Source organism: Sminthopsis crassicaudata, chromosome 6 (assembly GCF_048593235.1).
Source record: "Sminthopsis crassicaudata isolate SCR6 chromosome 6, ASM4859323v1, whole genome shotgun sequence".
Taxonomy (NCBI): Eukaryota; Metazoa; Chordata; class Mammalia; order Dasyuromorphia; family Dasyuridae; genus Sminthopsis; species Sminthopsis crassicaudata.
In genome coordinates, this window is record NC_133622.1 from 244,742,584 (window position 1) to 244,767,091 (window position 24,508).

General features: G+C 34.4%; 2 protein-coding genes and 1 pseudogene across 2 annotated transcripts; all 3 read right to left on the reverse strand.

The window, feature by feature from the left end:
* Positions 1 to 3,394: 3,394 nt before the first annotated feature.
* LOC141546710 (olfactory receptor 5B12-like) lies at positions 3,395 to 4,330 on the reverse strand. Its single transcript, XM_074274668.1, has one exon. The coding sequence runs from the start codon at positions 4,328 to 4,330 to the stop codon at positions 3,395 to 3,397; it is 936 nt and encodes a 311-aa protein (XP_074130769.1).
* Positions 4,331 to 15,405: 11,075 nt separating this feature from the next.
* On the reverse strand, positions 15,406 to 18,653 carry LOC141547562 (olfactory receptor 5B2-like; annotated as a pseudogene).
* Positions 18,654 to 20,505: 1,852 nt separating this feature from the next.
* On the reverse strand, positions 20,506 to 21,462 carry LOC141546624 (olfactory receptor 5B2-like). The gene has a single exon (XM_074274584.1). The coding sequence runs from the start codon at positions 21,460 to 21,462 to the stop codon at positions 20,506 to 20,508; it is 957 nt and encodes a 318-aa protein (XP_074130685.1).
* Positions 21,463 to 24,508: the final 3,046 nt, after the last annotated feature.

Genomic DNA, 24,508 nt, shown 5'->3' on the forward strand with positions numbered 1-24,508 from the left:
CTAGTTAATCTTCCTCTTTCTGGGAAATTCACCACAATTGCTCTCTTGCATTTAGATGTGGGGGAGGGAAGGGGAAGGTATATTTAGACGATTCAGTGTATAAAGTCCTAGGCTTGAAACCAAGAGAAGTCATCTTTATGATTTCAAATAGAACCTCAATAACTTACTAGATGTGACTCTGGGCAAGTCTCTTAACCTTTGTTTCCTCAGTTTCCTCATCTGTGAAATGAACAGGAGAAAGAAATGGCAAACCATTCTTTTGCTTAAGAAAATCACAAAACGACAGTGTGGATGAGAGGATTAGCACAATGATATGAATAAAGGATAAACCCATCCATCAGCTTACTATGAACTCCCCAAATCAAGGAGGTCAACACTCCCTTGGTAATAGAAATTCCTGTCTCCTTGAAACTTCATTGTCTCCTTTCTTCTGAAAAGTGAGTTTAGCATTACTATCTCTGTTTCTGCTATCATGAATAGGTCCATCTCTTCTCCATCTCCAGGTCCTCTCCAGATCACTGAAAAGTGCTTCAGTGTAGCCCACCTCAACAAAACTGAGCTTAGTGAACACTAGGAGATATAGACTCCAGCCTGTATATCCTAGAGACTAGGCTAAACCCCATAGATTCTACAGAGATAGAATAGTCCTGTTAGATTTGGGTCCTCATCATCTGTCACTGACACGAGCCTTCCTGACCTGGAAAGCAGCCTGGGGAATATCCAGGATTTCTTTTCCTCTCATGAGCAACCAAAGCCTCTGGAGCCTGAGACAGGTGATGCAGACTCTTGAAATCAACTTCTACACTACAATCCAGTCCTTGTATCTAGTACACTCAAGCACTTGACATAACATAGGGAATGATCTGCCCATCTTTTCTGAACTGAGTTAGGACTTTCTTCTCATAAGAGAATGACCATTCTGATGACCCCAGCATCACCTTGAAGTCTAGCTTTGAGCCCACCAAAGTCAAGAATCTTGCCATTTCCCAAGGCGGGAAAGGGGTGGAATGATCATGATCCAGCCTTCCTGAGAATGGTAGTAGGGCAATGTGCCTTGTGTTTCCAATCAGAAAAGTTGCCAGAAATCTGATTTGGGACCAGAAAACCTGTTGGAGGGCAACTGGCAACAGCTGGGACCAAAGCCATAATTAAGGGGTCCCCTAGATGAAAAAGGGAAGAAAATGTGTCCAAGGTGTTGTTCTGTATATAGTTTGGTATAATGAAAGAGTGCTAGGTGAACAGAGGTCAACAGAGGAAAGGAACCCACTCCCAACACTTTGAATGTCATGAGATGAGACCCAGGCTGCAACATTTTACATTTTCCTGTGGCTCCACTGGGTACCACAACTCACTCTGATTGCATATGTTTTCCTGTTGATTGGTTTGGGATTTTCCTGTTTATATTTTGTAGTATTGATCCCTTTGATTGCTGATAGTATTGGATTTTGGATTTTTACATGAGAGAAGTTTCTTCTTCTCCTCCTATTATAATATATATATATGAAATTATATTTGTATATGTGTATGTAGGTATATATATATATATATATATACCTACATACACATATACAAATATAATTTCATCCATATATATGAAGACAGATATCTATAAACAGTTCAGCTATAAAAAAGAAAATTAAATATTTGGATCCCATTTCTCTGAGAATAAGAAAAAGAATCCAATTTGCAGAATGCATCCCAGAGTGGGAATGGTATAGGTTGGAAAGTTGACTTAATTAATGTTGTTGTACTCTCACAACTGTCTTGAAAATGTTCTTGACATCTTTGTTCCTTTGACTGTAGACTAATGGGTTCAACATAGGAATGACCATAGTGTAGAACGCTGACACCACTTTGTCCAAGTCCATCAAACGGGCTTGAATTGGGTTTGAAGTACATGAACATGATTGTCCCATAAAATGTAGACATTGCGATAAGATGGGAAGCACAAGGGGAGAAGGCTTACTGACAGTCTTCAGCAGAGTGGATTTTCAGGATAGTGATGAAGATTAATAAATAAGAAGCAAAGATGACATGAAATGACAAAATAGCATTGAATAATGCTAGTATAAAGACTACTGACAGTGATGTGAATATCAGAGCAAGACAGAACTAGGAGAGGGGGGATATCACTGAAAAAATGCCCTATGTTTGCCTTACAAAAGGAAAAAAGCTAAATATGTTTCCTGTGATGATGGAGGTCAGAAACCCAGAAATGTGAATGCAGCAGACAGGGGTGCACTTAGAGCTGATATCTTAATGGTGGTGTAATGCAGGGGATTACACACAACTGTATTGTTATCATTGGCCATGGTGACTGAAAGAAAACTTTCTGTAGTAACAAAAGCTGTAAGAGATCTTATGGACATCTTTTATATTAGATAATTTACTCCATCATGTCTCCTTTTCTCATTTCTTAATGTTTTCCTCTTTATCATCCCTTAATTTTATTTTAAAAAATCCCACCATATGTAATTCACACCTGTACCCTCGGTGTATACTTCTAGTTGCTCTAAAATGAGAAAAAAAATAAGAGTTAAATATAGGAATAGAAATAGTTTATATTTATTAAGTCTCTTATGATTTTACTTTCCTGTTCCATAGTTCCAAATTTCTCTTATTGTTTTGTTGATGATGTAATCTTCAAAAAGTGATGGAGTAAATGCTGAATAAGTTTTAAAGTGGGTTATTTGGATGAATTACTTGAATGAATGTCAAGTTCTTAAGCATTTCCCAGATCACTTCTGGTTTAGGGTCTAGTGAATAAGCAGTGGTATTACTATTAAAATTTTGCTTTCTAAATCACTCAAGGATTTTTGCTCTCTAAATAATAAACTTTTTAGAATTGATACAACTGATCTACTTTTTAAAAGGGTAAAAGCTAGAATCAGAATATCATGCTTGTGCATGTGTGTGTGTGATTCATTTCACAAAACAATATTTTAAAATATGGTGTGCTATTAAGGTCATTTAGATATGAAAAAAACCAACTAAGACTGAAACATTAAGTAGGTTGCCTTAGGTTATGCAAATATGAACTTATCTGAGATGGGATTTAAATCCATATCTCTTTTATCTCTTAGTCTATGACACTTTCTACTATATGATTGATGATGCCCCTAAAAAAGATTGGAAACACTTTTGTGGGCATAAAAAAGAGAGTCATTTTGATGCTGGATCCCAGAGGAAAGAAGGTACAGGTTGTATTTTTTCTTGAAGAAAAAAAAAATGATTTATTATCTCCTCATTATTTTCCTAAAAACATTCTTGATGTCTTTGATTCTAAGACTTATACTTGCAACACAACTCACTTCTCTGTTCACAAGAAAAATAGCCTGATTTCCAGAGTGGATAGCACAGGTAATTTTTTTCTCCAAGAAAAAAATTGACCTAATTAATATTGTTGTCCTCTCACAGCTTTCCTGAAAGTGTTCTTGACATCTTTGTTCCTAAGACTATAGACCAGAGGATTCAACATAGGGATGACCATGGTGTAGAACACTGACACTATTTTGTCTGAGTCCATTGAATGCTTTGAACTAGGTTGGAAGTACATGAAGACAATTGTCCCATAAAATATAGACACTGCTGTGAGATGGGAAGTACAGGTGGAGAAGGCTTTCTGACGGCCTTCATTAGAACGGATGCTCAGGATAGTGATGAAGATTAGCAAGTAAGAAGTAGAGATGACAAGAAGTGGGGAAAAGACAGTGAATAACCCTACTGTAAAAACTAATAACTCAGTGATGTGAATATCAGAGCAAGAGAGAAGTAAGAGAGGGGGAATATCACAGAAAAAGTGTTGGAGTATGTTTGATCTACAAAAGGAAAGGCTAAATACGCTTCCTGTGAGGATGGAGGTGGCTAGAATGCCACAGCTGTAAGCACCACTAACTAGATATATACATACAGTTGAAGTCATGGTCGTAGTGTAATGTAGGGGCTTACACACAGCTGCATGGCGATCATAGGCCATGGTGGCTAAAAGAAAACTTTCAATTGTAGCAAAAGCTACAAAAAAGAGTAGCTGTGCAGCACATCCATTAAAGGAAATGACTTTGTTCCCTCTTAGGAGCCCAGCCATTACCTTGGGAGTTATAGTTGTAGAGAAGCCAAAATCCACCAAAGAGAGGTTACTGAGGAAAAAATACATGGGCGTATGGAGGTGGGAATCCCAGCAGACCAAAGCTACTATCCCCAAGTTCCCTATCAGGGTGATGAGGTAAATGAGAGTGAAAATGATGAAGAGAGGGACCTGAAGCTCTGGATCATCTGTTATTCCTTTGAGGATGAACTCATTCACTTCAGATCTGTTCTCCATAGATGTCATTTGGTAGTGATGTCATTCACCTGCAACAAAAGAAGAGTAACCTTCAGAAAAATATATTCCAAGACGTAAAAATGGTCAGATATCTATTTTATGGGAGGGCTAAAAATAAGCAATCAAGAAACCAATAACATCTAGGTAGTTGTTGTAGAAGTTTCTCTAAATCCTCAAAATTCACTCATCCATTTTCTCATAAAGTCCCTTATATATTACTTCTTATTTTTAAAAATCTAACCCAAATTTAACCTTCTTCAAAGCAATATTTCCCACTTCCTGAAAGGAAAGTGCCTTAGCCTGCAATAAAAATAAACATTGGAAGATGAATTACTGTAGATAAATGTTAGACAACTAGATCTCTTCATATGAACGTGCTTCAATCTGATGAAGAAAAGGAGAAAAGAAAAATAAATGAAAAGTGGAGGAGCCAAGAGAAATGTTAAAAAACCAAGAGAAGATTGAAGAGGATTAAAAGATGATGGCCAACTATTTTCTGTAATCCTGTTTAGAATTTACCATGGATTTGGATTTTATGCAGTGGACTGAAATCAGAAGTTCCTGAGTAGAGAGGGTTGTCAGTGAAACCAGTGGTATAGTTGTGAGAATCTTTTGTCGAAAAGATCCCTGCTAAATCGCATAACAATGTATGTGAGGGTTTTTTTTTTTTCTTTTTCTTTTTCTTTTTTTTTTTTTTTTTTTTTTTTTTTTGCTTTACTCAACTTGTTCTTTTTTTAATTCACCACTGCTACTGTGGAAACAAAGGCTTTCACAAACAAGGTTATTTTGTCCTTTATTTTACTATGTTTTTTGAGGTACCAGAAAAATCTCCAATTTAGGGGACTGCCTCCTTGAAATCTGAATTAAAATTTCACCTGAAAAAGCTTTTCTTAATGCAATGACCTCAATTTCAGTGCTTCCCTCTTTTGATTATCTCTGATTTATCCAGGATATTGCTTGTTTGTAAGCCGATATTTGCATGTTATTTGCTAAGAGATTATGGGATTCCTTGTCAGCAGGGACTATATTTTATCTTTCTTTGTATTCTCAGTGCTTAGCATGTTGCTGGACATGGAATAAGACATATGATTCATAGATTGGCTGGAGATAACCATCAATATCAATAACCATCAAAGGTAGCCTTTAGACTTTAGATAATGCTAGTTTATATTCCCAAGCATCACATCTTGGAAGGAACTTCCACAGTTGTGTGTCACACACTTACTCAAAGAGTAACTATTTTCATCTTTAACATAATGAGTTATTTCAAGTTTCCAAAGAAGTTATAAGTAGGCTACCACATGATATCCATTACAAGTTGTATCTTTAAACATTTATGTATAATAAACAAAAGCAAAGAATGTCAAATCAGCATGGTTCTTTAGAGGTCAGCTACTTCAACTACATCAGACCAGGAGTCATCTTTATCAAAATCTGCCAAAAGTAATGAAAAATTTGAAAAGGAAAAGAGTTGGTTAAGGAGAAATAATGAAAAAGATAAGTTATATGGCTCTATAATAGCATGTCAGGTTCCTCAAGGAATTATGCCCCATATGCAAGATGAATTAGAATCTCTCCTTTAGGAAAAAAAAAATATGGTAGCAAAGGTACCATTGAGAGTTGTAACTAGAATGTGCTTCAGTGTAGGTTTTGGTTTATTTAAATGAAATAGGATAGTTTACTTTTGTCTACTATAATGTTTTTAAACTGAGAAAACCCAGTGATATAAAGAATTCAGGAACCTCAGTGAGAAGACATGATGGAAAACATTTATTCTGTTATCAGTATATTACTGATGGGAGATTTAAATTATCTGGACTTTGCCAGAATGTTTTCTCTTATTCTGTATTTTTTATTTGAACTTTCTGTGTTGTTCTCTGCTTCTGTTTCTTTGTGTCTCTATATATCTCTGCATATTTGTTTCTGCCTGTCTTTCCCTGTCTTTGATTTCCCCTTTTTCTTTTGTAATCTTGCTTCTCCTTTTGTGTCTCTTTCTATCTTCATATCTAACTATGTATCTATCTATGATCTTTCAATCTTATCTAGGTTTCTATCTGTCTCTTTTTTCAAATAACAGATATTGATTATGTAATGAAAATATTATTTTTATTCATTAAAATCTCAAAATCAAGGAATAAATATAAGGAAAATTTATCCTACATTTAATTCTCATAAAGCATGGAGAATAATTAAGCAGCATTAGGTAGAGTTAAATATGAAAAAAATGTAGAAAAGAAAAAAAAAGGACCAAAAATGAATTCAAATGCAGATCCTACCTTATAGTTATAGCCAGAGTAATACTATTACTCAGACTGCACTGAGGAAAGCTAAAGGATTCAAAGAGGTGGATGTTTTTTTAATTAAAAACTGTGCTATTTTGGCAAAGTAACTGGATTAATTTTGAAGGCTGAGGAGACATAATGAATGACAAGCAAAAGCAGATCTGCTCAGTTTGGAATTTTTCTGAAAAAGAATGATTTTATGATTTAGGAAAAACAGAAAAAGTAAGATTTTATAGAAAAAAAACAATAAGAACAAGAACATATGTTTGTGGAGTGAAGGAAAGAACTATTTGTATAGCTTCTTTTATATGCAAAGCACTGTGCTACACTTCATAAATTTTATATTATTTGATTCTCATATTAATCCTGGAATGCATTTTATTATTCAAATTTTAAAACTAAGGTTGCTTGAGTTGCCCAGGATCATACCTTAAGTGTCCAAAACTGGATTTAAATTCAGGTCTTACTGAATCCAGGCCCAAGGCTCTATCCATGCTATCACAACTGCTTCTTTAAAATTTGCAAAGTTTTTAAAATACATTGGGCCATTTGTTTCCCACAACGTCATGACATGCAGACAAGAACAGCAATTTGCCCTTACATTGAAGGAAGAGACAGAGTCTCCAAGCACACAGAGGTATCCCTCTGTATTTTACCTTTGAAGCAACATGTTCAGTTATGGATTCCCCACCTTAGGAAGGACATTGATAAGCTCAAGATTTTCCAGAGGAGTTGGCCAGAATCGAGAAAGGTATTGAAATGTTGCCATATTGGGAATGATGGAAGGAACTAATGATATTTGGTGTAGAGAAGATAAAAGATGGAATTCAAAACACCAATTGGGATTGAAGTTATTTTCAAGTGTCTCAAGGACTGACATAAAGAGGAAATATTTGGTATCAGAAGGAAGAACCAGGAGGAAAGGATGGAGACTAAGGAGAAACAAATTTATGTTTGATTTAAGAAAAAATATATCTCAAATATTGATATTCAGAACTAGAAGGTACAGCCTTAATATGTACTGGATTTTTCCCAACTTGAAATCTTGAAGGTAGAGCTACTTGACCTTTTATTCAATATATCATAGACATATATATATATATATATCAATATATATATATATATATTTTATATCAAAATTTTATTCCTATCTGTACTTAATATCCCTGTTACCATGGACAAACCACCTTTCCTCAGAGCCTCCATTCAGTAATAAGTCAAAAATGATAAAATGGCACCTTCATCATAGAGTTGTTCTGAATATTGAAGAAGATAATTCTGTAAAATACTTTGAAAACTTTAAAGCTCCATAAAAGCATTATTTACTATTATTTAATTAACACCACTGCTATTCTCTATTTTGCCATTCAGAAATACTTTAGAGTATACCTAAGAGTGTTGGTGAATAGTAATCTCTTGGAATGGTTTTTGATTAGGAATCTAAAGACTTGGCTTCTAATTTTACTTGGATTCTTATTTTTTTTTCTGTGATTCCATGGTCATTAGTTAATCCTTGTATACCTTTGTCTGTTCATTGGAAATATGGAAATTATATTTCTTTGAGTATGAGGGCCACACAGTTATTAGAAGGAAATTATTTGTTCAGAATTAAATCCTAAAGATTTGAGTTACCAAGATCATATTATTGAGATTGTACATGACAATGAATGAGGTGTTGATCTGAGAAATACAAATACATAGAGAAAAAAGGATAAAAGTGCTCCTGCACTACAAAATCCTAGTGTGACAGCACAGTGTAGTAGAGAGAGCTTTGATCTTTGAGTTAAGAAAATGTGGATTTAAAAATCCACCTCAGACCCTCATTAATTATTTTTGTCTAGACAAATTACTTACATTAACCAGCTTCAGGTTATTTGCCTTTAAAAGGAGGAAGGAGTTCATAGTAATTGTATTCATCACATATAGTTGGGGGATTCAAATGAGAAAATTGAAGAGCTTTTCAATATCATAAAAATGTGAGCTACTATCATTCTGGGCAAAGACGCTATCTCCCCTAAATTTTCTTAGCAAACTCCTCTCTAAAGTTTTTAATGTAGTACCTTGCACACAGATATACTACAGGCAATCAACATTATTAAATTATGCCTTCATTTGGTTTACACAGTCACCTATCCCTTAAGTGGCTCTTTTGATTACTGAAAGAAGAGAAGCTTGAAAAAATACCAATAGTGAATGAATTTTTGAGCACAGTTTTCATACATGATCTCATTGGAGATCTAAGGCAATTCTATGACATATGTACTACAAATATAATTATGCATAATTCATAGATAAAAAAATTGACTTACCCAAGGGGAAAGTGAGTTAATATCTGAGAAAGAAGAAAATTTTATATCTGTTATCCTACCTCCACGTCCAGCAATGTTTCTATTAACCCATTTTGGTATCTATGTAAACCCTGAAATCTTGAGTTGAATAACCTAGAATTTAGCTGGATTAATGTAGAGAAAAATGGCCAAGACTCCAAAAAGGAGAGCCAGCCAAGAACTTGATATTCAAATTTTGACCTTGAAGTCCCAAGCTTAGCAAACATATAATTATATTAGAAAAACTGTTCACTAGTCACTAGGTAAAGGAGTTTACAAGTATCTAGTGGTACAGTAGCCAGTCACTTTTGGCCATTGTGGTAGAGTTAGTGATGTCCACTCCTTCCCTCTATTCAGTTCAGCCTCAGGAAACACAATGGAAAGTAAGTGAATGAGTCAGAATTCAACCCATCAGCTTGGTCCTCAGCATTAAGCCCTATTGTAGAAGGTTTCAATGTCAGTGGCTGAGTCAAAGATTTTATGCAGACTGGGAGTTCTGAGACTCTTGGGAGATCATGCTCCCTCGGAGATTCTGGTAGCTCTGCTGCCAATTCCTTAACAAAAGAAAAATAATTAAATTCTGCTCTGGCCCTGGGAAAAGAACAATTTTTTCACAGATACTTTGTTATTCTTTGCTTGTTTTGTTTTTTGTTTTTTAGCAAAGTGAGGTAGAATGGGACCTGGAAAGGACCCTTGACAAAAACTGATTTCTAGTTCTGCTTCTACCATCTTTTAACTGGGCGAGGTGGCCAAGTCACTGAACAGCTCTAATTCTCAATGTATTCTTCTTTGAAATGGTTGTAATGGTGCAGATAGAATCAGGCATACCTGAATTCAAATTTAAATTCAAATCTGACCTTGACTTGTTGTGTGACTCTAGGCAAGTTATTTTATCATTTGCCTCAACAACAAAACCAAAAGTTAATATTTGTAATAGTCACAGGCCTGAAAACAATCAAAAAGTTTTCATGAATTTTAAATATGGTAGTAACCATGAAAAAGGTGTAAAACTTCACAAAATGAGGCATTAAAAAATTGGTGCTAGAAGAACATTAAAAACAAGTTATGATATAAATTATTTGCTTTTTTATTAACTAAAAATCAGTCAATCAACAAATATTTATTAAGTACCTACTAGTTACTAGGCATTGTTCTTAGGGTTAGGGATATTTTTTTTAAAGTAAAAGACAGTCCATTCTGTGAAGGAGAACAGTATTGAATAATAAATATAATAGTAATACAATTGTATGTGTTTCTTGGCTTTAAAAAAATAAACACAATATTTATATCTAAACTAACCTTGCTAGACAAAGAATTTCTTTGGAACATTGGAAAAATCATCCTGAAATCTGGAATACTTGAATCCAAATCCATCCTCTTCCTTAGGTGACCTTTTTGCTTCGACTAGATGGGCTTGCTCAACCAAATAATGATATCTGGTCAGCAATTTGTTTTGATGGTAATAATAAGGATTGTAAGCACTTTTTCCCCTGTAGAAATAATATTCCTAGATAACGACTCCAGAAGCTGGGACTGATAGTCTGGAGAATATTCTTCAAAAAAGGCTTCCAATGCATTGTGGTGGTGGTGTTCCGTCATTTCATTCTTGTTTGATTCTTTGTGACCCCATTTGAATTTTTCTTGGCCAAAGTGGTTTGCCATTTCTTTTACAAACTCATTTTATGTATAAAGAAACAAGATTAAGTGATATGTCAAGAATTACCTAATTAATGAGTGTCTGAGGCCAGATTTGAACTCTTAAGATGAATTTTCCAGACTTCTGCCTGTGTTACTCTATCCACAGAGCCACCTAGATGTCCTCCCTCTTTTGTGACCTCTTCTTTAATTTTGCATATATAAATATTACCTACATGGTACTACATGTAAGAAACACAATGTCTTACCAAGAACTCTCCTGATTTGTTGATGAATTCAAGAAAATATTTTATGTTATGTTTTCTTTTTTTTGCAAAACTGGTGTCTAAGTTAATAGGTAGACCCTTGAAGCTCAAAAGCACAGCCTTTTATCCTTTATCCCAAAAGGCAAGGATCTCTCTGCTTTCTTTCATTGGTTGGGTTACAATTTATCCAAAGAGCTCAATTCTCCACTTGAGTCTCCACTCTAGTTATATCTCCTCTTGGTGTTCTCTTTATTTGGACCTAATTCAGTCCCTCCCCTGATTTCTCTTTGGCTGGATACTACAAAGGTTAGGCTCTATGTGGGGAACCTCATTTCCCCATGTGATTTTTCACCTCTGACCACACTTGTCAGTCTGAGTGCCCTTGTTTCATGTCAGTCTAAACTTTAGATTTTATTTCTTATATTCAACTTTCTCTTCTTTCCACTGATTGTATCATTTCTCTAAGTTTCTTAACTCTGTGGAAACTAAATCTGCATTTAATTCTCATACACAGAAGCTCTACAGATTAGAGTATGACATTTCTCCCCAGAAAGGACCTCTATTTATAGTCTATTTATGTCAGATTTATCCAGATTACTTAGTGTCTTCTCTTGAGATCTTCCTCAGGGAAGTGATCCACTGATACAGAGGAGTTATTCCAGAAATTCACTTCTAGTGGTAGCAAACTGGAGATCAGCAAGAACCTTTTTTGACTGAGGATGACTAAGACAAAGTCAGTGGAGGTTAGATTCTGTTGCAATTGCTAGCTGGTGCCCATTTATGAATATGGGTTGAAAAACATGAAAAAATGCAATACCACTCGTCCACGTGTATTCTCCCTCTGCATTTACATTTACATAGAATTTTGAGGCTTCCGAAGCACTTTATACATGACATCTTGTTTGATCCTAATAGCAATCTTGCAAGACAGGAGCTATTATTGTTCTCATTTTATAGAAGAAGAAACTTGGGCCAAGGACTTTTATGGCTCAGACCCCTAGTTAATGACTATGGCAGCATTCAAACTCAGTTCTTGATTTCAATTGCAGATCTCTACACTCAATATGATCAAATAGCTTATGAATAATAAATTCTTTAAAGATAGATTACCTTAGCTTATGTTTTTGTTTTCTCGTAGTAAGCAGAGAATTCAGTTAATAACAATAACAAATATTTAACAAAATATTTAACAGTAAATAACAATAACAAATATTTAACAAAAATATTTAACATTCATCTTTTAGGAAATAAATATGTTAAAGAAGAGGAAATCAAAAATAAAAAAAAAATCTTTGATTATTCCCATTATTGAGGTTATAAAGAAAAAGCAGTAAGAACTATAATGATCTTGTTAGATCAATGCAAAAGGATATTAATATTTTAAATATTCCTGAATATTGTTACAATTTCACATTCCATTACAAATGTATTGGTGGAGTGGTAAAGTTCATTTTTTTCATGCTATTCAATCCCCATTCATAATGGTGTGTGAGGATTTGGAAAGGTGAATCAAAATTTACACATTTGTTATAACTCAATAGGGCCCCAGATACCTGGCAGTAGTAATTCTATGTGAATACAGATCAGGTACCAAAGGTCCCATGGAAATTGTTGAGAGGGATAAAATGAGGGTATCATAGAATCTTAGAGTCGAGAGGTTCTCAGAGATCGTCAAATCCGATCTATGTCCCAAAAGGAATATTCTTTCTAATACCCCAAGTAAGTTGATATCCCATTGAAATTCTAAAGTAAAAGAGAATTCTTCTGTCAATTGTAAATTACTTTATTTCTTTGGAAAATGCTTTCTTGCATCAAGCAAAATTACCTCTGACCATTCCAGTCATGGAATATTCCTGTTCTTCCTTCAGGGCAATGTGTCAAATCCCTTTTACACAAGCACATCTACAAATTGTCCCTTCATCCCACAAACATGTAAATTTTCATTCTCCAAAAGGAATACATTCAATTCCTTTTCTGTTTCTCATGTGTAATAATCTTCAGTAAAACTCCTCCATGCATGTTCTAAGTATCAATGTCTTTCATAAAATGTGACTCCCAATGTTGGGACCCTGGATCTCCTAGAATCAACTGGAGGTAGGATAATTAAAAGTCTTTATTCTTGGTCTTTTGCAGTCAGGGGATTAGATCTAGCAATCTCCACACCTCCTTCCTCTCTCTCCCACCACCAGGAGAATGAATCACTCTCCTCCTCCTACTCCACCCACTCATGTCACTTGCCCTTTTTTGTCCACACCCACCAATCCAGCCAGCACAGAATAGTTGGGGAGGGTCATCCTCCAAACATATGGCAATAGAGATTTGTCCGATTGGCAATAAGGCTCATGTGCTCCATTATCCAAGTGCATCTGCTCAATTTTAGCCCTCTGCATCCCAGGACTGCATAAAATACTCAGAGACAGTCTAAAAAGGGCAAAATATAGCAGTAACATTACCTCCCTCATTTGGGGCAAATAATTTCTCAACGTTGTCATGTATGTCATTAACACTTTTTCTTCAAAGTCCTATTATTGATTGATATTATAATAATTGCCCATTAAAACCCACTGAACTTTTAAAAATGAACTATGCCTTCTTTATAGTGACCCATTATTAATTGATTCAAGGCACAAATAATTGAGATCCTAAAGGGAGAAAGTAGAGTCAAAGTAATGGAAGAAACATTAAAAACCTTCTTTGCATCTAACTGAAATTTCTTGGCTTACATGGACCATGTTTAAATTTAGAAAATGACTTAAGAGTTTTTTTTTCTCTCTCTCATTACTTCATTATTATAACAATAAAAATCTATGATAGAAAGAAACTAAATCAGAAAGTTCCAAGCAAATCAATTTATTAGCAAGGCTAGCAATTATGAATTAAAGGAATCTAAGACTTTTCTTTAGTCTAGGATACATTTGACAGTCAGAGATGCTTTTTTATAGAGTTGGGTACATAAGGTTCAGAAGCAGTTCTATGATGCAAAATAAAGTAAGATTGTGATTGGGTAAGAGACACAGAAGAATGATAGACTTTGCTTGGCTTGTCTCAAAGCAGGAACTTCCACAACTGAGGGCAACAGGGATTTAACATTTATTTAACATCCCTTAGAAAGTCTTATACTGGGCAAACATCATATGAATAGCATGAGTCATCTCCGTCAATTATAAAAATATAAGAAACTTGAATCTTTACCATTGGACTTAAGCCCATATGAATAGAATATATATATATATATATATATATATATATATATATATATATACACACATATATATATATATATTTAATTTTATTGATTTGGCTAACACAATTTTCTAAATTTGATCTACAAGATTAATTCCAGTGACTGAATACAATTATCAATCAAGAATTAATAAAATTCAAAATAAAGTAGATATCAATTTTCAATTTTACACCACCCTCTGAAGGGAATTGTTACTGGAAAATCAATTTACATACTGATAGTATAATCCTTCTCAAGGCTCTGCCAATATGATAAAGAAAAGTCTCAAAGCAGTAAAAATAATTCATACTAACAAACATTGGTCAGAAATTTCATAATCCAGAAAATTCAAAATATTTTAATATCACATGAATTCCTATTCAGACATAGAAACATAAAGCACCCAAAAAACCTTTTAGCTAAAAAGGAATTGATTGACATCAGGATACTGACATTGCATTAAAATACCTCTCTCCCATAGGATCATTGAAAGTCCCTTCCAGTCTCTTGTAACCCTCCAATTGTTTATATTTTTTTTCCTAAAGACTGCCATACTGTGGTGATGTGCTAGAGCCAGCTCCAACTGTTTTGAAAAAAAAAGATAATTAAATTTGATTGTGAGCATTTAAAATGTAGAAATCAGTAAATGATACAAATTAAATCTTAATTTATTGTTTTGTTGAAAATTGAGACTTCATAAATTAATGGAGAAAATAATCTGGGTTAAATTTTGTTAAAATTTGTCATGGATAAAGTTTGCTCTTTTTCTTTTCCCAGAGAACTCTCTAAGAAAAAGAAAGATATATAAAAGTACCATTTTGTTTATGCCTATTGAATGATTTGAAATGTATTGAAGCTCCCTTGGTGCCCCTAAATCAGACATGTTTTAGGAACACTATTGAAGGTACACTTCCCAAGCAACTCTGTGACTTTGCCCTCCAAAAATTATGCTGTCCAAAAAATAGAGCTTGTCTCTCTTTTTAGAAGGATAATAGCTAGAATCTCAGAATGTCTGTATGTGTATACATATGTACCATTCATTCCACACAATACTCATAAGATATGAGATACTATTAAGTGCCATCATACCAGGTGAAAGTGAGGCAGAAATTTTAAATTACTTGTCTAGGGCTAAACAACATAAAAGTATGCAAGACAGAATTTAAATTCAGTGATCTCTTAACTCTATGTCTATTGCATTCTCAACTAAGTGATGTTGCCTCTGACAAAGTTTGGATTATACTCTTTTGTGCATAAGAAAAATAACTTGACTGGGGGACTGGATCCTAGAGTGGGAGGAGTTATACATTGGATTTTCTTTCTTTTAAAAAAAGGGACTATCTAATTAAAGTCATCTTCCTCTCACAGTTTTCATAAAAGCATTCTTGACATCTTTGTTCCTCACACTATAGACTAGAGGGTTCAACATAGGGATAACCATAGTGTAGAATACAGACACCATTTTTTCTATGTCCATTGAATGGCTGGAGCTGGGTTGCAGGTACATAAAGATGATTGTCCCATAAAATATAGACACTGCTGTAGATGGGAAACACAGGTAGAGAAAGCTTTCTGGTGGCCTTCAGTAGAATGGATCTTTAGGATGGTGATGAAAATTAAGAAGTATGAGGTGAAGATAATGATAAATGGAAAAAAAAACAGTGATTGAACCTAAGACAAAAATACTGACTCAGTCATATGAATATCAGAGCAAGAAAGAACTAGGAGAGGAGGAATATCACAGAAAAAGTGATGGACTATGTTGGATCTACAGAAGGAAAGGCTAAAAGTTCTTCCTATAACTATGGAGGAGATTAAAAAACCACATATATGAATGCCACTGGCCAGACTTGCACATAGTGTTGAAGTCATGGTAGTGGTGTAATATAGGGGCTTATACACAGTTGCGTGGCGATCATAGGCCATGGAGGCTAAGAGGAAACTTTCAGTGTAGCAAAGGCCCCAACAAAGAACAATTGTGGAGCACATGCATTATAAGAGATAATTTTATCCCCTGTGAGGAGCCCAGCCATTACTTGGAAGTAACAGCAGAGGAGTAGCCAAAATCCACCAGAGAGAGGTTACTAAGAAAAAAGTACATGGGAGTGTGGAGATGGAGGTAGAAGAAGGTGAACATGATGAAGAGAGGGACCTGAAGCTCTGGATCATCTGTTATTCCTATAAGGATAAACTCATTCACTTTTGATCTGTTTTCCAGAGATGTCACTTGACAATATGTCCTTTGACCATTTATCAATTGGAGAATGGCTTGATTTCTTATAAATTAGAGTCAATCCTCTATATATTTTGGAAATGAGGCCTTTATCAGAACCTTTGACTGTAAAAATGTTTTCCCAGTTTATTGTTTCCCTTCTAATCTTATCTGCATTAGTTTTGTTTGTACAAAAACTTTTCAATTTGAATTTATGGACATAAATTCATTCCTCTTCCACAGGTCTGAGAGGTAAACTATCCTATGTTCCTCTAAATTATTTATAATCTCATTCTTTATGCCTAGGTCATGAACCCATTTTGACCTGATTTTGGTGTAGTGTTAAGTGTGGGTCAATGCCTAGTTTCTGCCATATTAATTTCTAATTTTCCCAGCCCTGCATTCCTGATATAAATCCTTCTTGATCATGATGTATTATCCTGGAGATGATTTTCTGTAGTCTTTTTGCTAATATCTTATTTAAGATTTTAGCATCAATATTCATTAGGGAGATTGGTCTATAGTTTTCTTTCTCAGTTTTCAACCTACCTGGTTTGGGTATCAGTACCATGTCTGTGTCATACAAGGAATTTGGTAGGACTCCTTCATTCCCTATTTTTTTCAAATAGTTTATATAGCATTGGGGCTAATTGTTCTTTGAATGTTTGGTAGAATTCACATGTAAATCCATCTGGTCCTGGAGATTTTTTCTTTGGGAGTTGATTAATAGCTTGTTCTATTTCTTTTTCTGAAATGGGACTATTTAAGCAATTTATTTCCTCCTCTGTTAATCTTGGAACCCTATATTTTTGGAGTTAGTCATCCATTTCACTTAGGTTATCAAATTTATTGGCATAAAGTTGGCCAAAGTAACTCCTTATTTCTCTAATTTCCTCTTCATTGGTGGAAAGTTCCCCCTCCTTTCATTTTTAAGACTAACAATTTGATTTTCCTCTGTCATTTTTCTAATCAGATTTACTAAAGGTTTATCTATTTTATTGTTTTTTTTTTATAAAACCAATTCTTAGTTTTTATTTATTAGTTCAATAGTTTTTTTTAACTTTCAATATTATTAATTTCTCTTTTTAATTTTAGAATTTCAAGTTTAGTATTTGATTGGGAGTTTTTAATTTGGTCTTTTTCTAGCTTTTTAAATTGCAAGCCCAATTCATTGATCTTCTCTTTCTCTATTTTATTCAAGTAAGCCTCTAAAGATATAAAATTTCCCCTTATTACTGCTTTAGCTGCATCCCACAAATTTTGGTATGATGTCTCATCATTGTCATTATCTTGAGTGAAATTATTGTGTCTATAATTTGCTGTTTCACCCAATTATTCTTTAAGATGAGATTATTTAGTTTCCAATTACTTTTTGGTCTATTTACCCCTAACTTTTTGTTGAATGTAGTTTTTATTGCATCATGATCTGAAAAGAAAACACTTACTATTTCTGCCTTCCTGCATTTAATTTTGAGATCTTTAGTCCTAATATATGGTCAATTTTTGTATATGTTCCATGAACTGCTGAGAAGAAAATATACTCCTTTCTGTCACCATTCAGTTTTCTCCAAAGATCTATCATACCTAATTTTCATAATATTCTATTTACCTCTTTAATTTATTTCTTATTTGTTTTTCTGTTTGATTTGTCTAAATCTGAGAGTGCAAGGTTGAGATCTCCCACTATTATAGTTTTGTTGTCTATTTCTTCTTACAACTCTCTTAACTTCTCCTTTAGGAATTTAAATGCTATACCAAGTGGTGCAGTCTAGGGACTGGATATCTCGAGGTTGGGTTCCATATCATTAAGCCCTAGCAGTGAAATACTTGGAAGTCAGTAGCTGAGGTCTTAAATTAAACAGAATCTTTAAAAAAAATTGAAGCTGAGATCTTAAGTGTAATGTTCTGTTGTCTCCAGAAACTGCTAATCACTTTCTGGGAGGAGATCTGCTGTCTCAATTCAATCTCTCGGCCAGATTCTTCTTCCTGTAGAGAGCTGCCAACTCTGACCTAGAGTAGACTCTCCTGCTCCTCCAGAGTGCCGCCCTCTTTTATCCTCCCAGAGAATGGGTGTGGGATAACTTAAGGCCCTGTGGGAAGATTACTTCTACCAATGAACTTGCTCCTTTTAAACATGTAAGCTTCTCCCCAGGAGTTCAAAGGGGTAAAATTCCCTTTAAAGGGCGGAACTAGAGAAGTGTTAAGTACTGACTTAGCACTTAGTAAGAACCTAACACTTAAGAGACTATTTCCCCTTAGAGACAACTGACTGCTCTACATTCACCATGTACAAAATATGTCATTAAACTCTGCTCTGACCAAAGGGATCAAATGAGTTTTCCAGGAGACCATTTTCTTGACTGTATCCTATTGTTAACCTACCTCATTGTTAGGAGGAATAGAAAATGTACTTGGCATGATAGTCAAGGTCTAGTTTCTATTCATGGCATTTTCTCCTTATCAAGCTTGAGGAAAGACTGAACTTTTCAAAGTTTTAATCTATTTAATGTATTCACTTGTAAAGTACACATAAACCTCCCAATTCCATATATCCTGAAGGAATGTTACAAAGATTAATGTATCATTGGACATATCATTGGTATGGTATGATACTGGATTTTAGTTGGAAGATCCAGGTTTGAAATCCTTGTTCTATCCCTTTTTATTAGTAGGTACCAAATACAAAGTGATCAAATTGAATTGAATCAAACCACCAAAGACATGGAAAATACAAAGGTATCAGGCTTATCACATTTTCAGATGACTAAAGTTTATGGAGGCTAGCTAACATTAAAGTGCTGTATTTTTTCATGCTTTATAATTTCAGGTCATAATGATATGGGAGGGTTTAGAGGGACAAAGCAGAAGGTACATGTTTGATATGTCTCAATAGAGCCACAGGTACCTGGAGACGTGCTATTATATGGACACCATTCCAGGCACCAAGGGTCCAGAGGGAATTATTTTTAGAGAGGTAGCATAAGAGGGAGACAAGCAGGATTAAGCATATTATCCATGGCCACATAGCCAATAAATGTCTGAGGCAAGATTTTAACTCCTGTCCTCCTAAGTCCAGGGAAAATGCTCTATCCATTGTGCCACTTAACTGCCCCCATGAAGGGGAATTATTGAGAGGGACAGAGGAAGGGAAACACAGAATCTCAAAGGCAGAGCTCTCTTAGAGGTCATCAAATCTAATCCTTGCCTGAAAAAGAATATTCTCTATAGTGGATCTAAACCAACATATGGATAACTCACTTGGAGACTTTCTAATGTGCTTTAAATGGGTCTCTAGCTCTTGTAAAATAGTTCACATTAACATATTCTGGTAAACTTTATTTCAACTTACAAAAAAAATCATAAGATGTAAAAAATAAGCCCCATAGGAACAAAACACCTATTAAGACAGAAACGTGAAACACACATATACATACACACATATTAACTAGAATGAAATTGAAATTAACATTGGCATGAGAATATTACAGGGATATTACAATGAAATTCATCTTTCCCATGGGACTGAAGTATTTTACAACTTGTAAGAATCATCTTGTGGTTCATATTCCTTTCTAAATATAGCCATAGTACAGTAGTTTTCTGGAGCAAGCTCCAAGTGGCTCACAGAGAGATTAGTACATTTAGAGTCTGAGCAACTGGATTGCACAATCGATAAATGCTATACATTAGGATTTAATTTTGCTGATATAGCAAGTGATCTAGATTTCAAAGTGTGTGTAGGGATAGTATAGGTGTAACAGTGGGATGTATGTGAGGCTTGGGATGGACAAATCATTTTCATATCATTTACTGTGTAATCCTGGGCAAATCCTTTATCCCTGTTTGCCTCTGTTTCTCATTTGCAAAGTGAACGGGAGAAGGAAATGGGAAAATACTCCAGCATCTTTGCTAAGAAAATAGAGTCACAAAGAATCTGACAAAAGTAAACAATGAGAAGACAACACACATATTGATTCTACATTGCATTATTCGTTCAACATTACAATCTTAGAAGACAGAGTTTAATATTAAGGACCTTTACACATAAGGAAACTGAGATATAAATAGAGATATAAATATGAAAGCATGTACTAAGATAATAAATTCAGTTCTCTCCTAACTCCAAACTAACTAAATAAAATTATCTCTGAAAAAGCTAGAATTTACTTCTCTATGAATAAGAGAAATAGTCTCTTTAGGGAGTGGATCCCAACATGGAGAAGATAGAGGATGGGTTTTCTAAGAAAAATGATTAATTAATTGAAGTTGTTGTCCCCTTAAAGCTTTCCTGAAAGCATTCTTGATGTCTTTATTCCTAAGACTATAGACTAGAGGGTTCAACATAGGGATGACCATAGTGTAGAACACTGAAACCATTTTGTCTGAGTCCATTGAATGGTTCGAGCTGGGCTGAAAGTACATGAAGATGATTGTCCCATAAAATATAGACACTGCTGTGAGATGAGAAACACAAGTGGAGAAAGCTTTCTGACGGCCTTCTGCAGAACGGATCTTCAGGATGGTGATGAAGATGAGCAAATAAGAAGTAAAGATGACAAGAAATGGGAAAAAAGAAGTTAATGAACCTAAGATAAAGATTAATGACTCAATGTTGTGAATATCAGAGCAAGAGAGAACTAGGAGAGGGGGGATATCACAGAAAAAGTGATGGACTATATTATCCCTACAAAAGGAAAGGCTAAATGTGTTTCCCATTACTATGGAGGAAGTCAGAAAGCCACAAAAGTAAGCACCACTGGCCAGATGTGCACATAGACTTGATGTCATGATAGTGGTGTAATGTAAAGGCTTACACACAGCTGCATGGCGATCATAAGCCATGGTGGCTAAAAGGAAACTTTCAGTAGTAGCAAAGGCTCCAAAGAAGAACAACTGTGTAGCACATCCATTATAGGAAATGATCTTATCCCCTGTTAGGAACCCAGACATTACTTTGGGAGTAATAGTTGAGGAATAACCAAAATCCACCAGAGAGAGGTTACTGAGGAAGAAGTACATGGGGGTGTGGAGGCGAGGATCCCAGGAGATCAGAGCTACTATCCCCAGGTTCCCTAACAGGGTGATGAGATAGATGAGAGTGAACATGATGAAGAGAGGGATCTGAAGCTCTGGAACATCTGTTAATCCTATAAGAATGAACTCATTCACTTCAGATCTGTTCTCTATAGATGTCATTTAGGAGTATTGTCATTTATCTGCAATAAAAGAGTAATCATTAGAAAAATTCACTCTGAATGAAAAATGACTTCAAAACAGAAAACACAGAACTTTCTTATGTGAGTGCTCAAAATAAGCAATTAATTGATCAAGAATATCTAGTTAATATCTAGTCATTACTGTTGCTCTAGCAAAATTCAATCCAAAATTTTCCCAGCTGTTTTCTTATAAAGAGAGAGCTCATTATGTATTGTTTTCTACTTTATAAGCCTACTAAAATTTAATAATCTTCAAAGTGACTTTTCCCACTTTAGTTGAGGAAAATAATTTGTTCTCTTGCAAAAAAAATAATCTGGGTTAGAGAACTAAATCTTTTTCTTATGAATATACTTCACTCTTAGGAGGGGGAGAGAAAAGAGGAATAAAGGAGAAGAGGGAGGAGCCAAAGAAAAGGAAAGTTAAAAGATTGAAAGAAGGGAGGAGAAGATCAAAAAATGCTGGTCAAGAATTAGCTGTAACAGAATATTCTCTCTAATTCTGGATTTCAATGCCTTTCTGTCTCTCTGTCTTTGTATCTCTGCATTTCTTTATATTTGTCTTTGTCTGTATGTCTCTATCTTTCCCTTTTACTTTTGTCTGGTTACTTATTCCTATCTGACTTTTTTAATCCATGAATCTATGTTTTTATTTACCTTTCTCTGTTTTTCTCTTCAGAGAACAGCTCTAGGTTTCTTGATGAAAATTATATTTATATCCACCAAAAGTGCAAAATGAAGGAAGAATTATGAGAAAATGTTGTCATGTATTTGATTATAATAAAACAAGAGGAATTATTAGGTAGGAACAAAATAAATGGCAGTGTTATAAGATTTATAAGAGTAATTAAATCATTCTGATATTTGAGATAAAGAAAGAAAAAATAGCAAGAGTGAGTAATGCACATTATGGTTGGGCAGAGTCAATTAAAGATATTTCAGAGGAAGGATAAAGTAAAATCCTATGGATGAACTCTACAAGGAATTCAAACTTGAAGGGATAGAATGATCTCAAAAATGAAACTCTAAAGATATGGGAAGAAAAAATCAGTAATTGGGCAGATTGAGAAGTTAAAAAAAATTACAAAAAGGAAAAAACAAACAAACAAAGGAGAAATAAGCAAGGATAAATGTTAAAACAGATCTTATCTCACAGTAATATCTTACAGAGAAATGCCAGGACTTTGAAATGAGCAAAACTCAAAAAGTTAAATATTATAAAAGGTGGACATTTTTATTGAAAAATTAGCTATTTTGTAAAGCAAAGAGTAACCATCCAAAGGATTGAATTGATTCTCAAGGCTGATGAGAAAAGCAAAAAGCAAAAGCAGAGCTTCTCAATTTGTATTTTGTTTCTATTTTCTATGACAAAGAGAGTGATGTTTGGTTAAGAATTGATGTGAAATATGAGAACTAGAATCAATATTAGTAGAAAGTGCTAAGCACTGTGCTACACTTCAAACATATTTTTGTTTGATTCTCACAGCAAGCCTGTGATGCTAGTTTTGTTATCCCCATTTTAAAGTTGAGGAAATTGAGGTAAACAGGGGTTGAGTAACATGGTCAGAATTATACCTGAAATGTCTGTGAATAATTTGAATTCAGGCCTTCCTGATGTCAGTCACAGTGAATTATCCATTCTACCAGAGCTCTTTCTTTAACATTTTTTCCTTTTTCTTTTTTATTAAAACTTTTTATTTTCAAAATTTTCAACATTGATCCTTGAAAAACCTTGTGTTCCATATTTCCCCCTATTCCTCCACTCCTCCCCTAAATGGCAAGTAATTCAATATATATTAAACATGTTAAATTTATGTTAAATCCAATATATGTATACATATTCATATAAATATCTTACTGCATATGAAAAATCAGATAAAAAAGGAAGAGAAAGAAAACAAAATACAAACAACAACAAAAAGAGCGAGAATGCTAAGTTGTGGTCCACACTCAGTTCCCACACTCCTCTCTCTGGGTGTAGATGGCTCTCTTCATCATGAAATCATTGGAACTGTCCTCAATCATCTCATTGTTGAAATGCTTCTTTAAAATTAGCAAAGTAGTTTAATCAGAATATTTGATCCCCACAACAACTTTGTGACTTACATGGAAAATAAGAAAAACAATTTGACCTTATACTGTAGGATGAGGCATAGTATGCAGTGCACAAATGATCCTCTCTATTCTACATTTGCAGAAACATGTTAGTTCCACACTTTAGGAGGGAAATTAATAGACTAGAGATTTTCCGGAGGAGTTCAGCCATGAAAATCTTGCTAAATTGGGATTAATGGAAAGAATTTCATGTGCTTGATATAAAGAAGTTAAACACTTAACTAATAAATCTTATCTCTAAGTTGGTTCTTTGTTTTCTACGTCATATAATTCCTATTATATTAAAGCAAAATTCTTCATTGTCATTAGTTGTAAAGATAGATTTTTTTTCTACTCCTGTAGTAGTCTATAAGATAAAGAAGCAACTTAGAATTAAGATTTATAGGGATGTTTGTCTCATAAATGATATGTGAGCCATTTTTTCTAATTGATACTATTGAGTCAAATATATATGGAAATAGTCTATGACAACCCTTTTCACTGGTGTCAAACCTCATGAGTTCCCACATCTACGGAGAGCTCTTTTTGGTCATCAGAGTTGACAAAGTAATTTATTTGCTATTCATAAAGGTCCAATTTTTGGTGAATAGTACTCTCTTGGAAAGATTATTAGTTACGAATCTGAAGACTTGGATTCTAATCTTACTTGTATATGTTCTAATTTAATCAATGGTTTCATGGAAGTTAACCAATACTTGTGCATCTCTGCTCATTTGAAAAGATGGAAATAATATTACTTGGGGTATAAAGGTCAAAGATTGTTTTTAAGGAAAATGTTTGTTTGTCAAGAATCAAATGCCATAGAAGTGGCACTTACCATGATTAGAACATATTATTGGACATGAGAATGGATAAGCAGGTACTCTGAGCAAATCACAAAAAATATAGAGAAAATTCTGGGAGCAATGTGGTAT